Source organism: Lactuca virosa, chromosome 3 (genome assembly GCF_052849685.1).
Source record: "Lactuca virosa cultivar CGN04683 chromosome 3, Lactuca_virosa_CGN04683_v6, whole genome shotgun sequence".
NCBI lineage: Eukaryota > Viridiplantae > Streptophyta > Magnoliopsida > Asterales > Asteraceae > Lactuca > Lactuca virosa.
The window spans coordinates 374862151-374877150 of NC_136428.1; the positions used below are offsets into that span (position 1 = coordinate 374862151).

The window sequence follows — 15000 nt, forward strand, 5'->3', positions numbered from 1 at the left end:
TTAGAAACTACCAAACGACCATAAGTTGGTCGACTCTCTAGTCAAACCTAAGTTTCACTTGTTTGATGAAAATGACCCTTCTAAGAAAATATTAGCTAGACACTAAAAGTTTCTATTATTTTAAATTATTATAAGAATATGTTATCAATTTTATCCATAATAACAATATACTACTTAAATTTTAAACCAATAACATTATACTTTAGTTTAGTATAAGAATAAGTTATCAGTTTTATCCATAATAACAAAGTATTACTTCACTTTTGAACCATAACAACATACTTATGTTTGTGATGTGTCTGATTGGAAAGAATGGGTAGCCTGGCTAGACTAGGAATATGGTTTCCCCGAAACAAACAAAAAAAAACAATATCTAAGGCTTCTATCCAGTAAGTACCACCCTTCTTTTTGCCTCCCTTTCTCCTCAATTTGCATTCAACCCATACCTTCGAATCATCCTTGTGGTTAGTTGGATCTTCACCATACTTTCTAATCAACCTTTGGAGATATGTATCATATAATTTATCAAAATAACATGATTTTCATATACAAAAACTAAATTGTAATAACTCAACATATGGATTGTAACTAAATTTCCACACCCCAATTCATCTCAAGTCCAACTAGTCACCATAAACACCTTAAGTTCAAACTCTTCAATCACCACTACTTACTACAAATCACTACTAAACAACATGAATCACGACAAATAACTCAAAATTACGACAAGTCATAAAAAATCACAAGTCACCACAAACCACCACAAGTCAAAGCAACTCTCTACAATAGTGTACCCTCATCAATTGACCACACATGTATTAACCCTTTTCCCATCGATGATCATGATATTGGAATGTAGGAATAATGCGAGTGTGTTCCATGTTCTTGGGTTCATACTTCGGTTTGTATATAAAGGAAGAATGCAAATGGGTTCCTGGTTTATATATATATATATATATATATATATATATATATATATATATATATATATATATATATATATATATAAAGGAAAATGAAGAATAGGGCACAAAACCACACACGTGGAAACAAAAAATAATTATATACAAATTATAATTATGAAGTTAAGAAGAAAAGAACCCTAACAACAATTCCAGTAACAATTTTAGAAATAAGAGTGAGATGTTGTTGTTTCTTAGATGAAACCAGAGTGAGATTTACCCATGGATTTATTTTTTGATGTCGTTGCATTTTGGCTAAAATAGTAGTGCGATAGAGTAGCATCGGAGGATGGAAGAGCAACGTCAAAAGAAGAAGGACCTTTGCCATAGGAAAACTCTATTCGACAAAGATGGCATGGCGTCGTAGAAGAAGGAGCGACACAAGGGGTCATGGGTCATAGGATGAAGAAGGAGTATTAAGGGGAAGAAGGTAACAACGATGGAAGGAAGATGTAACGACGACGAAAGGAAGCAGAGGGTGTTTACTGTTTTTAGGTAAGCGACATATTTTTTTAAATTAGAAGAGGTCTCCAGACTTGAGAAGAGACTTTCCCATGTCTTATAGGAGAAGATGATGCACAAACATTATTAGCTATGCGATCTTCTAAAAGCAAATTGTTGGTCTGTCCGCCCACAAACAAAAGAGGCAAAGAAGAACTTATGAAAAAAAACATAAATGATGACAAACCTATTACCTTAATAACCAAATTTATCATTTATAATAAAAAAACAATAAAGTAACTAAAGTAAAATTGATGAGTCGCATAAAATAAAAAGGTTATAATATTGTAAATAGTTCATTAGCTATTTAAATTGATAAGTTGGTGACGAAATTTACCTTTTAATCAAAATTGATTAGTTGTGATGAAATATGGACAATATATAAATAAGCCTTGCCTACTATTGTGACCATTCGAAGGCTAAATAGTGTGGTTCTCACAACACATTAAGCATCATCACTTTATCAACATCGTCACACAAAGAGTGTGGTTCTCACAACACATAAGCATCATCTTATCCACTTCATCAACATTGTCACACAATATGAGAGGGGTGGTGTTAATGATGAGCGTGAAGAAGAAGTAACTAAAGACAGAAAGAAGATAGAAATCACATGTGATTGAAGGGGTTTGAGGTTGGTTAGGCTATTGGGAGTGCGAACGCCGAAAAATGCATGGTCTTCGGCCACCTCAGCACACCCGAACACCACCACCATTGGGGTGGTCTTAACGCAGGGGAAGAGAGAGAGAGAGAGAGAGAGGATAGTTGAGTGGTTCAGCATGGAAGGAACCATTTCCGGCCATTACAACGCCGAAGATGCTCCTTCAGGGATGGTGTTCGCGCGCATGACACCGGTTACATCAGCACCACGCTCTTGGCGTGGTTTGTACTCCATATAGCCTTACTGGAAGCCACTCCACATCACATTAGCATCACACATGGGAAGGGGATGGTGCTCACTTGTGTTATATTAGTGTCAAAAAGTAGTATCTGGAGAAGAAAGAACAGAGAAATAGTGTGAAGTAGGTGTGAGGTTGGTCATGGAAAGCCAATCCACATCAACATCACATGGGAAGGAAGAGGTGTTCACTTGTGTGATGTGTGACGGCATAAGCATCACATTGGTGGTGTGATACCCATATCACCTCTGGCCTAATGGGTTTTAGATTGCTTATGTGGCATGTCCCGAGGGGGCAGATCTTTTAATCTCTGAACGATACATAACATTGGATATTATAATCCATAGTATTTATTATATAATAAAAGAAGAAACACGTGGTAAGTACGCGACTTTCTTTTGTTAGGGATGTCAACTTTTACGCACAAGTCTTTTCTTTTGTTTTAATCAAGGATGTCAAGCTACCTTTACTATTTATGTATGTTTAAGTGTTGTAGTTGAAAAAGTCAGAAGTAGTTGTCTAGTTTAATTGTTTGTTCTCTTTGTATTAGTCTAGCTTTTGAATGAAAGAAACGTGTGACAACAACTTATTCTAAATTCTTGGCAATTGCTCTCTCTCTCTCTCTCTCTCTCTCTCTCTCTTTATTGCACACACACACACACACACACGAAAACAACAAGTTTTCCATCTTCTTTTCATTTTTCCTGCATAAAAGAAGTGATTCAAAAGGCAATAAACCAACATTTGGTATTAGAGCTTGTAAAAGTTTATGCCAAAATATCAACCTCGTTCTGCATCCATGGGAGATTCGTCAAGGAATGAGAAGGATAGGCAGATTACACTGCATTATCCTATGAAGGATGGTGCAGACGTTAAAAGCAGAATTTGAAGTTCTAAATATGAAGGAGATGGAGACAGTGGATGATTTTGCTATGAAGATAAACAATATTGTAAGCAAAATTCGGGCCTTAGGAGACAAAGTTGAGGAAGAATATGTAGTGAAGAAGCTACTAAGAGCAGATCCATCAAAGTTTATGCAGATTGCATCAACCATTGAGAAATTCATAAATCTTGATAAGATGACTGTTGAAGAAGTTGTTAGTAGGTTGAAACCTCACGATGAGAGAATCCGAGGGCACAGTGAAGTTGAAGAAAATAAGCTTTTATTGAATCACCAAGAGTGGTCTGAAAGAAACAAGATGCAAAGTAAAGAGGGCTCAAAATCCTCTCACAGATCCTACCATAGCAGTCCAAGTAATCAACAAGGTCATGGAAGAAGTCGTGGCAGATGGAATAACTATAGCAACCGTGGAAGAGACGTAGCTGACCAATAACGAGAAGGAAATCGAGGGTCATCTAACAGTCATGACAAGAGAAAACTCCAATATTATGCCTCAGAGTGTAGAAAACCAAGACGTGAAAGGAACCATGAAGCAAATCTGACCCAAGATCATGCTGAACTGACATTATTGTTGGCTTCTTTTGACAATAACGAAGCAATAAAAGAGGTGTTCCTGAATGAAGAAAAAGTGACACCAAAACTGAAGTTAGCAAGTGATGAAACAACTCAGTCAAATGTGTGGTATCTAGATAATGGAGTAAGTAACCACATGACATGTCAGAAAGATAAGTTTTACGATCTTAACCAAACAACTCATGGTTATGTAAAGTTTGGAGCTGGGTCCAAGGTATGCATAGAAGGGAAAGGTTCTATCATATTCCAGTGCAAGAATGGAGAGCAACGAAAGCTACAAGATGTGTACTACATCCCAAGCTTGTGTAATAATATCATAAGTTTGGGTCAACTAGCAGAGAATGGTGACCGGATCTTGATACATGGATCATTTCTGTGGGTTCATGATGTAAAAGGGAGACTAATCATGAAGGTAAAACAATCTCCAAACCGTCTATATAAAATTATTTTGAATGAAGTCGGGTCTAGATGTCTGCATGGAAAAACTTATGAACAAACATGGCTTCGGCATGCACGAATGGGTCATGTTAACTTTACTGCCCTCAAACAAATGTCACACAAGAACATAGTTTATGGACTACCAAAGGTGGACATCACTACACGGTTGTGTGAGGGATGTCTAGTAGGAAAGCAAACACGAAAATCATACCCAACACAAGCAAGCTTCAAGGAAAAAAAGAGGCTTGAGCTAGTACACGGGGACCTTTGTGGTCCTATTTCACCACCCACACCTGCTGGTAACCGATATTTTATGTTGTTAGTTGTTGATTTTACTCGAGTAATGTGGGTATATATGATGAAGACTAAGGATGAAGCCTTCAGTGTTTTCAAAAAGTTTCGGATATCTGTTGAAACAGAAATAGGTGAAAGGTTAAAGACTTTCTGAACAGATCATGGTGGTGAATTTCTGTCAAAACAATTAACCACGTATTGTGAAGAAACCGGTCTAAACCGACACTACACAACACCATATTCCCCACATCAAAACGGAGTGGTGGAGAGACGAAATCACACTATTGTAGAGATGGCAAGAAGTATACTCAAGAGTATGCATGTACTAGAAATGTTATGGGGAGAGGCTGTACATCATGTTGTTTATGTTCTGAATCGGGTGACCACAAAAGCCTTAAAAGATGCAACACCTTATGAAATGTGGACTGGAAGAAAGCCACAAGTTGATCACTTAAGAGTGTTTGGATGTAAGGCTCATGCAAGAGCAACAGGAAGTCATCTTAAGAAACTTGATGATCGAAGCAAACGTTTGGTGCACCTAGAATGCGAGACATGAACGAAAGCATATAGGTTATTTGATCCAGACATAGGGAAAATATGCATCAGTAGGGATGTGTATTTTGAAGAAGATAAAGCTTGGTCATGGGAAAAGTCAACTTTGTTAAAATGTAGACCAGGAGCAACTTTTATAATTGAAGGCTACTCTCCAGAAGATAACTATGAAGATGTGAGCAACCAGGAACATGAAATCTGGATGCAAAGTCTTACACCAGAACAAACCCAACAGACAAGTGCACAAACCTCTACACTTACACCCTCAAGTTCGACCACTTCAGATACTTCTGCAAGTACTGAATCAGACTCGACAGGTGGAGGAGCCCCGAAACGGTATCGTTTATTGGATGATATTTATGATGAGTGTGATGAACTTTTATTCATGCATGATAATGAGGATCCTTTGTCATACTCCATGGCTAGTGAGAATGTTGATTGGGTAAATGCAATGAGAAGTGAACTGGAAGCCATTGAAAGAAATAAAACTTGGAATCTGGTTGAACTCCCACCAGGTAAAAAACCTATTGGTCTCAAGTTGGTTTACAAACTGAAAAACGATCCAAAAGGAAATATTTTGAAGCACAAGGCGAGGTTGGTAGCAAAGGGCTATGTTCAGAAACCAGGGATAGATTTTGATGAAGTCTTCGCACCTGTTGCACGACTTGAAACAGTACGTATTTTGCTTGCTCTTACAGGTAAAAACAGATGGATTGTGCACCACTTTGATGTAAAATCTGCATTTCTAAATGGTGATTTGGAAGAAGAAGTGTATGTCACTCAACCAGAAGGGTTTGTAAATAATAATGAACCAGGAAAAGTATACAAGTTGTCAAAAGCTTTGTATGGGTTTCGTCAAGCTCCTAGAGCTTGGAACTCTCGTCTAGACAAATGTCTGAAAATTTTGGGATTTACAAGATGCCCACAAGAGTATGCAGTTTACACAAGAAAGAAGAGTGGTAAGTTCTTAATAGTTGGGGTGTATGTTGATGATCTGATTGTTACAGGAAGTTGTAGTAATGAGGTGAAACTCTTCAAAGAACAAATGCAACAGGAGTTTGAAATGAGTGACCTTGGCTCATTGTCATACTACCTGGGTATTGAAGTGGGTCAAAAAAAGATGGTATTACTCTAAAGCAAACAACTTATGCGAAAAAAATCCTAGAAAAGACAGGCATGGCTAAGTGCAACTCATGTAAATATCCAATGGAACCCAAGTTAGAGCTAAAGAAAGACGAAGAGGGAGACCCGGTAAATCCCACCGAGTATAGAAGCATCATTGGAGGTCTGAGATATCTCACACACACTCGACCTGACATCTCTTATGTTGTTGGGATTGTAAGTCGATTCATGGAGAGACCCACAGTCAAGCATCAACAAGCAGTGAAACATATTTTGAGATATATCAAAGGAACCATTGACTATGGATTAAAGTACACCAGGAGGAATGAATTGTAACCGGGTACACTGATTGTGATCTTGCAAGGGACGTAAATGATAGACGCAGCACATCAGGAATGACATTTTATCTTAATGAAAATCTGGTTACTTGGGCGTCGCAAAAACATAGGAGTGTAGCTCTTTCCTCATGCGAAGCAGAATTCATGGCGTCGATAATTGCAACGTGCCAAGGGATATGGATGTGTCAGTTGCTTAGTGAGTTAACAGGAAAGAAAGTTAGTCCAGTGGTGCTGCATGTTGACAACAAATCAGCCATAGATCTGATAAAAAACCCAGTGTTTCATCGGAGAAGCAAACACATAGACACAAGGTTTCATTTCATACGTGAGTGTGTCGAGAATGGAGATATACAAGTCATGCATGTGAGCAGCAAGGAACAGAAGGCAGATATTCTCATAAAATCCATGGCAAGCAAAAAGTTTGAAGAAATGCGTAAGTTATTAGGGGTGAAGCAAATAAAAATTATGGATTAAAGGGGAAAATATTATTATAATCCATAATATTTATTATATAAGAAAAGAAGAAGCAAGTGGTAAGTACGTGAGTTCCTTTCTTAGGGCTATCAACATTTATGCACAAGTCTTTTCTTTTGTTTTAATCAAGTTCGTCAAGCCACCTTTACCATTTATGTATGTTTAATTGTTGTAGTTGAAAAAGTCAGAAGTAGTTGTCTAGTTTAAATGTTTGTTCTCTTTGTATTAGGCCGAGTGGTATACTTACCACGAGGCTGTTCATGGTTGAGCTGGCCACGAACAACGGGCGTGCACACTACCCCGTTGTTTCGTGGTTGCTCGTTTTCGTTTACTCTCGTGTTCGACACAACGGACTCGCACAACCAATGAAATCGAAGCCTTTTTTTGACCGTTTTCTATAGCCGTTCAACGGCTAGTTTGTTTAAAAAAAATTAACCAATTTATTTACCTATAAATACAACACTTTTACTCCTTATTTTTTACACCATTCTTTTCTTTCTCTATACACAAACTACACACTACATCTTCACAACCAAAAACCATGGATCCCAACCAAAATACCCCTCCAAACTACAGAAATCGCAAACCCGATAACACTTTTGCGTTAAATACAACACCTCGCCAATTCCCGACTATGGAGTCACTTCAAGGCGGTTTTATCAATCTACTTCAAACCGGTTCTCCTATCCAACAAACACCACTTTTCCAACAACAATATCAACCTTTTCCGTCTTTCCAACAACAACAAATTTCACAACAATACCAAGAATTTCAACAATTCCAACAACTACAATAACTCCAACAACAATCGTCACAACAACAACAACCACCAATTTCACAACCACCAAGCTCACAACCACCACTTTCTCCGGATTTTGTTGCGGAAACGCAACCTTCACCACCACCTCAACCAAAAAAGAAAAAAGGAAAAAAACCGACCCGACCCACTACTACCCAAGAAAGGGTCCCATGGACAAAAGAAGAAGAAGAAAAGTTAGCGAAGGCATGGGTGGCGGCTTCCGAAGATCCAATTGTAGGAGATAGTCAGCCTTACAGAAGTTTTTGGGAGAAAGTCCGAACCATTTTCTACGAGTTATTGGAAAGTGAAACTCGAAATGCCAATCAAATTACGTCGAAAGGGCGAGATATTCGACTAAAATGCACCGAGTTTGGAGGAATGTACAACAACCTCCTAAACATATGCAAAAGCGGCTCGAACGATTTTGATGTTTTCAAGGCGTCCATTGAGCAATTTGAAAAAACAACGCCAACATGCAAAGCTTTTCCGTATATGAAACCGTGACTAAAATTGAAAGACGCTCCAAAATGGAAAGAGCAAACAGAAGGAAGTTCGCAATCTTCCGGTTCAAAGCGTTCGAGAAACCCCGATGGAACCTCCCAACAATTGGACGGCCGAACACACATCGACATCAACGACGATCCGCTAGATCTTGAAAACGAACAACCTCTTCGTCGTCTCGTTGGAAGAAATAAAGCAAAAAAACGGCTTCAACATCTTCGAACTCTAGTGTTATGGATATGTTTGGCGATAAATTTGATCGATATGTACAACTTCAAGAAATGAAGGGCGAGGTGATGACTAGGATGGAGAAAAAATGATTGAAACACAAACATAATTTCAAGAGGCACAAACGACGATCCAAACAAAAACCGATATGGAAATCTTAAAAATGAAAGCGGACGACCTCGAGGGAGAAGACTTGGAACTTTTCCAAACGATGAAAGAGTCGGTTCGAGCCCAACGTAGGCTTATGGGGTAGTTTATTTTATTTATTGGTTGGAATTTTTATTTTTTTTTAATGTTTTTTTTTTAATTTTTTTAATTTTTTTAATTTTAAGTAATGTAATTTTTATTTTTATTGTTACTTTTTATTATTATTATTATTATTATTATTATTATTGTTATTATTTGTTTCAATTATTGTAGTTTTATTTAATGTAATTTGGTCTTTTAATTTAATAGAAAACTAGTATTAAAAAAATGATTTTAATGTATTTTTGAATTAAATTTAAATAACAAAATGAGGTGGAGTGGTGTGTTTAGTGGTAGGTATCATTTGGTTAGTGGTAGTGAATGTGGTGCTGATGTGCCACCCACCACCATATGTGGTATGTGGTGTGTATAACGGATGGTTTTAGTCTAGCTTTTGAACCAAAAAAACGTGTGACAGCAACTTATTCTAAATTCTTGGCAATTGCTCTCTCTCTTTTTTTACTGCACACACACACACGGAAACAACAAGTTTTCCATCTTCTTTTCATTTTTTTCTGCATAAAAGAAGTGATTCAAAAGGCAATAAACCAACATTGGACATGCTCTAATACATAGGATTATAGTTTGTTTCAAACACTGATCTAAAAGAAATGACTAATATATTAGTGTCACACACACACACGTTATTACACAGTAACCTTTATAACTCTACTGTGTTATTCATCAAGCACAATATTTGTCATCATGACAACATTTATTTGCAAACATAGATAAGTGCTAAAAAACATCGAAACCCATAGCCCCTAACCAAACACAATATAAGATACAGAGTAGACTAACAACGAAGGTTACCACCTGGTTGAACACCAAATTGCCTGCAATAATCTGTGTAGTACGTGACACGTGAAGACACAGCGGCTGCATTCCCATTATCACATTCAATCTTATTGACAGCCCTGATTGAAGCTCCGAAACCATTGCCAGAAGCGAAATCCCAATGAGCATGCTCCATCCAGAACCACAGCGCTGTCTTGAAGGAAACCACTTGGTCTGTAGCCACGATATCTGGGTTCCTGAGCAAATCTAATCCAAGGTTCTTTCCGGCTTCACCATAGTTGTAGTTATATGAAAGTTGAATTGCACCTCTTCCGTAGTAGCCTTTATTAGAGATGCACGGATAATCCTTCTGCTTGGTCTTATCGCAGTAGTCTTTTGAACGACCACCTGTCTCTTCTATGTAACAAAAGTCTGTGCATGCATGTATACTATGTTAAAGTATGCGAACAGAAACAATATGTATTACAAAAATGAAAGAACTTGAAGAAAAAGTTTAAAATAGAAGACTTTTTGGTTCTAGTTCGTCTAAAATTGTCTGTTCATACAAAGTACTATAACTTACGACCAGTCTCATGTGTAACATGAGCAAAGAAAGCTGCAATTTCACGCTTGGAGTCGTCGATTGAACCAGATCTACCAAAATGTGGGTAGTCTCTGATGACTCTAAGAAACGTGTCTCGTGTATAAAAACTTCGTCCAGGACAGTTGCTCGCAGACTTCGCAACAATACCATTGAAAAATGCATTGCTCACTATACCAGGGACGTCTGCATTATTATTAGGAGCTGGCAGTGAACATGGGCCTTTTCGACAGTCTTTCCCGCAATATTCTTGTGTGGTGCCACAGTAACCATACTTACTACAACACTCTTGCCGACCACAGTTACAACTCTGGGATGCAACCGGATCAGGGAGGAGGATTCCAGCAAGAAAAAGTCCGGCAAAGAGGAGGGTTGGAAGGGTTGATTTCATTTTTGTTTTTGTGGTGTTTGAATGTAGAAGGTTGAAGAGGGAATTAAATAAGGTGAAAGTCTCCCCCAAAGTCTCCCATTATTTAGTTTTGGAAGGTACCGTGAATATTACGTTGTGGAAATTCCATTACATGTTTACTTGGTGTGTATGTACATACTTTGTGAAATTGAATGTCAAGACTCTAGTCATGATATATAAAGCTTTTTGAAATTCAAAGCATGTGGTTACGACTTAAACATTGCATGGTACATTTGTTATGAATTGTAATTGATCATCTCATATGGGTATGGGTCATGGTTTGATTTCTATGCGAGTTCCCACTTCACAACTTAGGACTTAGGAATTCGTTCTAAACTTTGGCATAGAAAAAGTAGTGGGTGCATGACCCCACGTGGGTACAAAGCCATAATTTACTGAAGAAACTCCCAAATATTTCTATTTCGCTGAAATAACCCCTTTCCACACTCTCAAAGTCGGCATTTTTTGTAACACTTTAGCTTGTCAAAAAATATCTCAAATTAAAAAAATATTTCGTTTATTATTTTCAAAAAATATCAAATTGTAGAAAAAAATATTTTGTTTATTATTCTATGTATAATGCAACCCATTATTGATTTTTTTTTTCTGGATCCGCTATGTGCGTGTGTCCTTTTACCGAGCACTTGGAAGCAAATATGATGATAGTGTATGTAGCACATACATGCACCTTTTACCAAGCACTTGGAAGCAAATTAATTTGGACTCAAACACAAATCAAATCAAATAAAAATGAAACAATTAATAAAGAGTTACAATAAATTAACAAAGATACTGAACATTGGAAATAAGTTTTGGTAAAAATAATTATAATTGTAAAATGTTTAGCTGAAACAAAAACTTGACTTTTCGTGGAACACATGAAAAAATACATAAGAATTCTAATTGTAACTTTTTAGGTATACTTCAAATGATTGTTAAATTTGATCCATTTGCAGGGGGTGCATCCTTTTTACACGGGGCGCACCTCGAAAATTTTGCTATAAAAGGAGCATCAACCTCATTCATTCCTCACTCCATTCCTCTTTCCCCTCTCTAGTTTTTCTTCGATTTTCCTTCATAAAAATCCTAGAAAACTATCTTTTTATATTTTACTTATATATTTAAGTTAGTTTCTCCAATCCGGCCGATCCTGAGGCAATCTTCAAGTTTCGAGTCTCGATTCTACCATACATCAGTGGTATCACGCTAAAAGGGTGAGTTTCAAAGTCCATTTTTCTATCGTTTTATAAAATATAGGGGGGGATACATGCTATAAAACTACTTTATTGATTTTACAAAACATTATTATTTGCAATATATTAAGTACTATTGGGTTATTTAAAGTGTTGTGTCAAATTTTCTATGTATGTATTTAGCCTTTATTAAATGGATTGGGCTGTCCATCCGCATTTATGCTGTTAGGGTTAGACTATATATATTGCATGCATGTATTGTATTAGAGTTAATCATTTTGTGATTCCCTACTTTGTCTTTACAGAAAAGTTCATGTCGAACTCTTCTAAGGCATTGATTATTAATCATTCAGCACAACTTTGATCATTGTTCTTGTTATTTGTTTCACTTTACTGTTTTGAATTTATCGATCTACAAATTATTATTTCATCAACTGGTATCAGAGCAGGAGATTGTGTAACTCATACACAATTCTTCTGTCGAGTTCCATTAGGGTTTTGAGTTTCAGTTGGATCTGTTGTAGCCGTCTTCATCGTTTTCATCGATTATAGACGATAGATCTGGATCTTTGTTTTACCCTAAAATCGAACTTTGTTTTACACATATGATGCTAAACAGATTTTTGTGAATCTACATCATGCAACCAGAAGATCGTCATACTCTTTCCTTCAATCTGTCCAGCAGCATCGGATCTACTACCAGGATCCCAATCCTTTTTCCGCAGGATTATGAGGTCTGGGCACTACACTTCGAAGACTACATTCTTGGTCTTGAAGATCATGACACCTTAATATGGGAAGCCATGACCCAACAAAAATTCACTCACACTGCTACGAGGAGAGTTATTAAGACTCATGCAAGCCGAATATAATGCTATTCTTGTTGATGTTAAAGATGTTCCTCAAGATGAAAATGACAAGCTGATAAGTAATGTCAAGGCGATGAGAATAATCAGGTTCACTCTTCCTCCAGACACGTTTCGTCTGGTAAGTGCTTGTGAAACAGTGAAGGAGATATGGGATCGATTAAAGGAACTCTACTCAAGCGATGCAGATCTGGAACATTTTGTACAAACTTTGCTTCTATCAGGTTTTGGTGCCTTCGTTCAAAATCTAGAAGAGAAACTTGATCAAACATTTAATCGTTTTAATCATCTCTTGAACAGGATGTTAAAACACAAGATCAGGCGTGAATCGATAGAGCAAAAAGTCACGTTTATGAATTGTTTGAGATCAGAGTGGAAAGTTGTAGTGTCCACGGTTAAAGCTCATGAACACTTTAAAAGTTATTCTTTGGCAAAGCTGGTGGGAATTTTGTGGTCCCACAAAGATGAAGTAACGAAAGATGTTAAACTTGTCTCTAGCATGGGATCGTTGGCCCTGGTTGCGAAGGGTAAAAAGGTTGTTGAAGAAGATTTAGAATCTAACATCTCAGATTCTAAATTTACTAAGGAAGAATATGCCATGATGGTTTCTAATCTGAAAAGATTCATCAACAAGAACTTTGGTCGGTTCAAAAGCAGAAATAGAGCAGGAAACTTCAGTTCGAAAAAGTCAAGAGATGAAAGCTTCAAAAATACTCAAAAGGATGAGGAGAAGCAAGAGAAAACGCTGCTAGGTGACTCAAGGTACGACTGTAACTACTGCCATGGCAAGAACCATTTTGCTAAAGAGTGTATGCTTAGAAAGTTAAACGAGAAGAAGGAGGATGAGAAAGACGAAGCCTACTCTCTTCAGAAGATAGAGGATTTAAAGAAAAAGTGTGTTGTAACGCCTGATTCCTAGTACGTATTAAATATTAAATCACTCATTTTTATAGAGCAACTTGACGAGTTGGTAGCCCCAAACTCGTCCAGTGGAGATTTGAAGGGACGCGGGTTTTAAGCAATCTACTCGACGAGTTGGGACACTCAACTCAGCGAGTAGGTCTGCCTGAATGAAACCCTAATTTTGGGGTTTTTCACCCTACTTAAGCATCTTAATCCCCACTTGCTGGCCTCATTTCCAACCTCCAAGTCCCAAACCCTAATCCAAAAAAGCCTAGACCTTTGTGTGAGCTTGTGAGCCATTCTTGAGTAAACTTTGTGTATTTGAAGCTTGTAAAGAAGAGAAGAAGCTTGGAGATTCAGAAGGAAGCTAGTAGATCCAAAAGCAACTTTTCATCTCTTCATTTTCTGGTAATCAAGTCTCAACCTTGCTTAGTAGCTTGTTAGATCTCTTCTTTGTCACTTTATGGGGTTTTTGGTTCAAGAAACTTGGTCCTTGGGAAAGGGACGTCCCAAGTGTTCTACCTTCCAGATCTGGGGTCTAGAAGGGGTTTCATGGCATAAAGGTGCAAACTTTATGACCATGGAAGCCCCATGCAAGCTTTAAGGTGTTATTATGGCCTTTTAAGCCCCAAAAGGCCATGCATGGAAAGAAAGATAGGAGATTTACGTGTTCAAATGATGTCTAAGGCCTAGATCTATGTTAGTATGCTTTGGTTTGGAGTGTTATAACTTTTGGACCAAGAACTATGTCTTAAAGAGCTAGGGTTTGAGTTTAACTCATTAAGAAGGACTAATAGTGGGTAAAGTTGGAAACTTTATCCTTAAAAGGGTATTTCCAGTATGTGGATGAAGTATGGAGTTTGGATCTGAAGAGTAGAGGATTAATCCCTTAAGATGGCCCAAACAGACTGAAGAACTCGTCGAGTACATAGAGGAACTCGACGAGTTGAATCGTGTTGTCCTAATTCTGTACCAAATAGAACTCGACGAGTCAGGGGGATGACTCGGCAAGATGGAGCGTGATTCCAGGATTTTGAGTTATAGAACTCGGCGATTTGAGTTAGTCAGAATGTTGACTTTGACTAGAATGTTGACATTGACCAGGGGTAAAATGGTCATTTTACCCTTAGAAGGATTATCAGTTTTTGACTAAGTGATTATTGTGATAATGATAGTTGGGGAGTCGTTGGAGCAGCCATTAGACATTCCTCACACAAGATTTCAGTAGTGAGCTTGAGAGGTGAGTTTTCCTCCAGTAGGAACGGGTCTAAGGCATCAAGGCCGGCCCATTTATGTATGTTAGTATGTTCCGGATTAAGATACGATGTCGGGCGGGGCCCGATGTTCGTTTATATATTTTCCGGATTTCGATCCGATGTCGGGATGGTACCTAAAGGATGTTAGTTTGCTTGATGTCTTTGTG

The 15000-nt window shown here is 37.6% G+C and overlaps 1 protein-coding gene across 1 annotated transcript; it reads right to left on the reverse strand.

The window, feature by feature from the left end:
- Positions 1–9488: 9488 nt before the first annotated feature.
- LOC145167664 (endochitinase EP3-like) lies at positions 9489–10641 on the reverse strand. Its single transcript, XM_079086897.1, has 2 exons — positions 10189–10641; positions 9489–10037 (listed from the first exon to the last, which is right to left on the reverse strand). Exons 1-2 carry the CDS (start codon positions 10595–10597, stop codon positions 9625–9627), a joined length of 822 nt encoding a protein of 273 aa, XP_078943023.1. The 5' UTR covers positions 10598–10641; the 3' UTR covers positions 9489–9624.
- Between the last annotated feature and the right edge of the window lie 4359 nt (positions 10642–15000).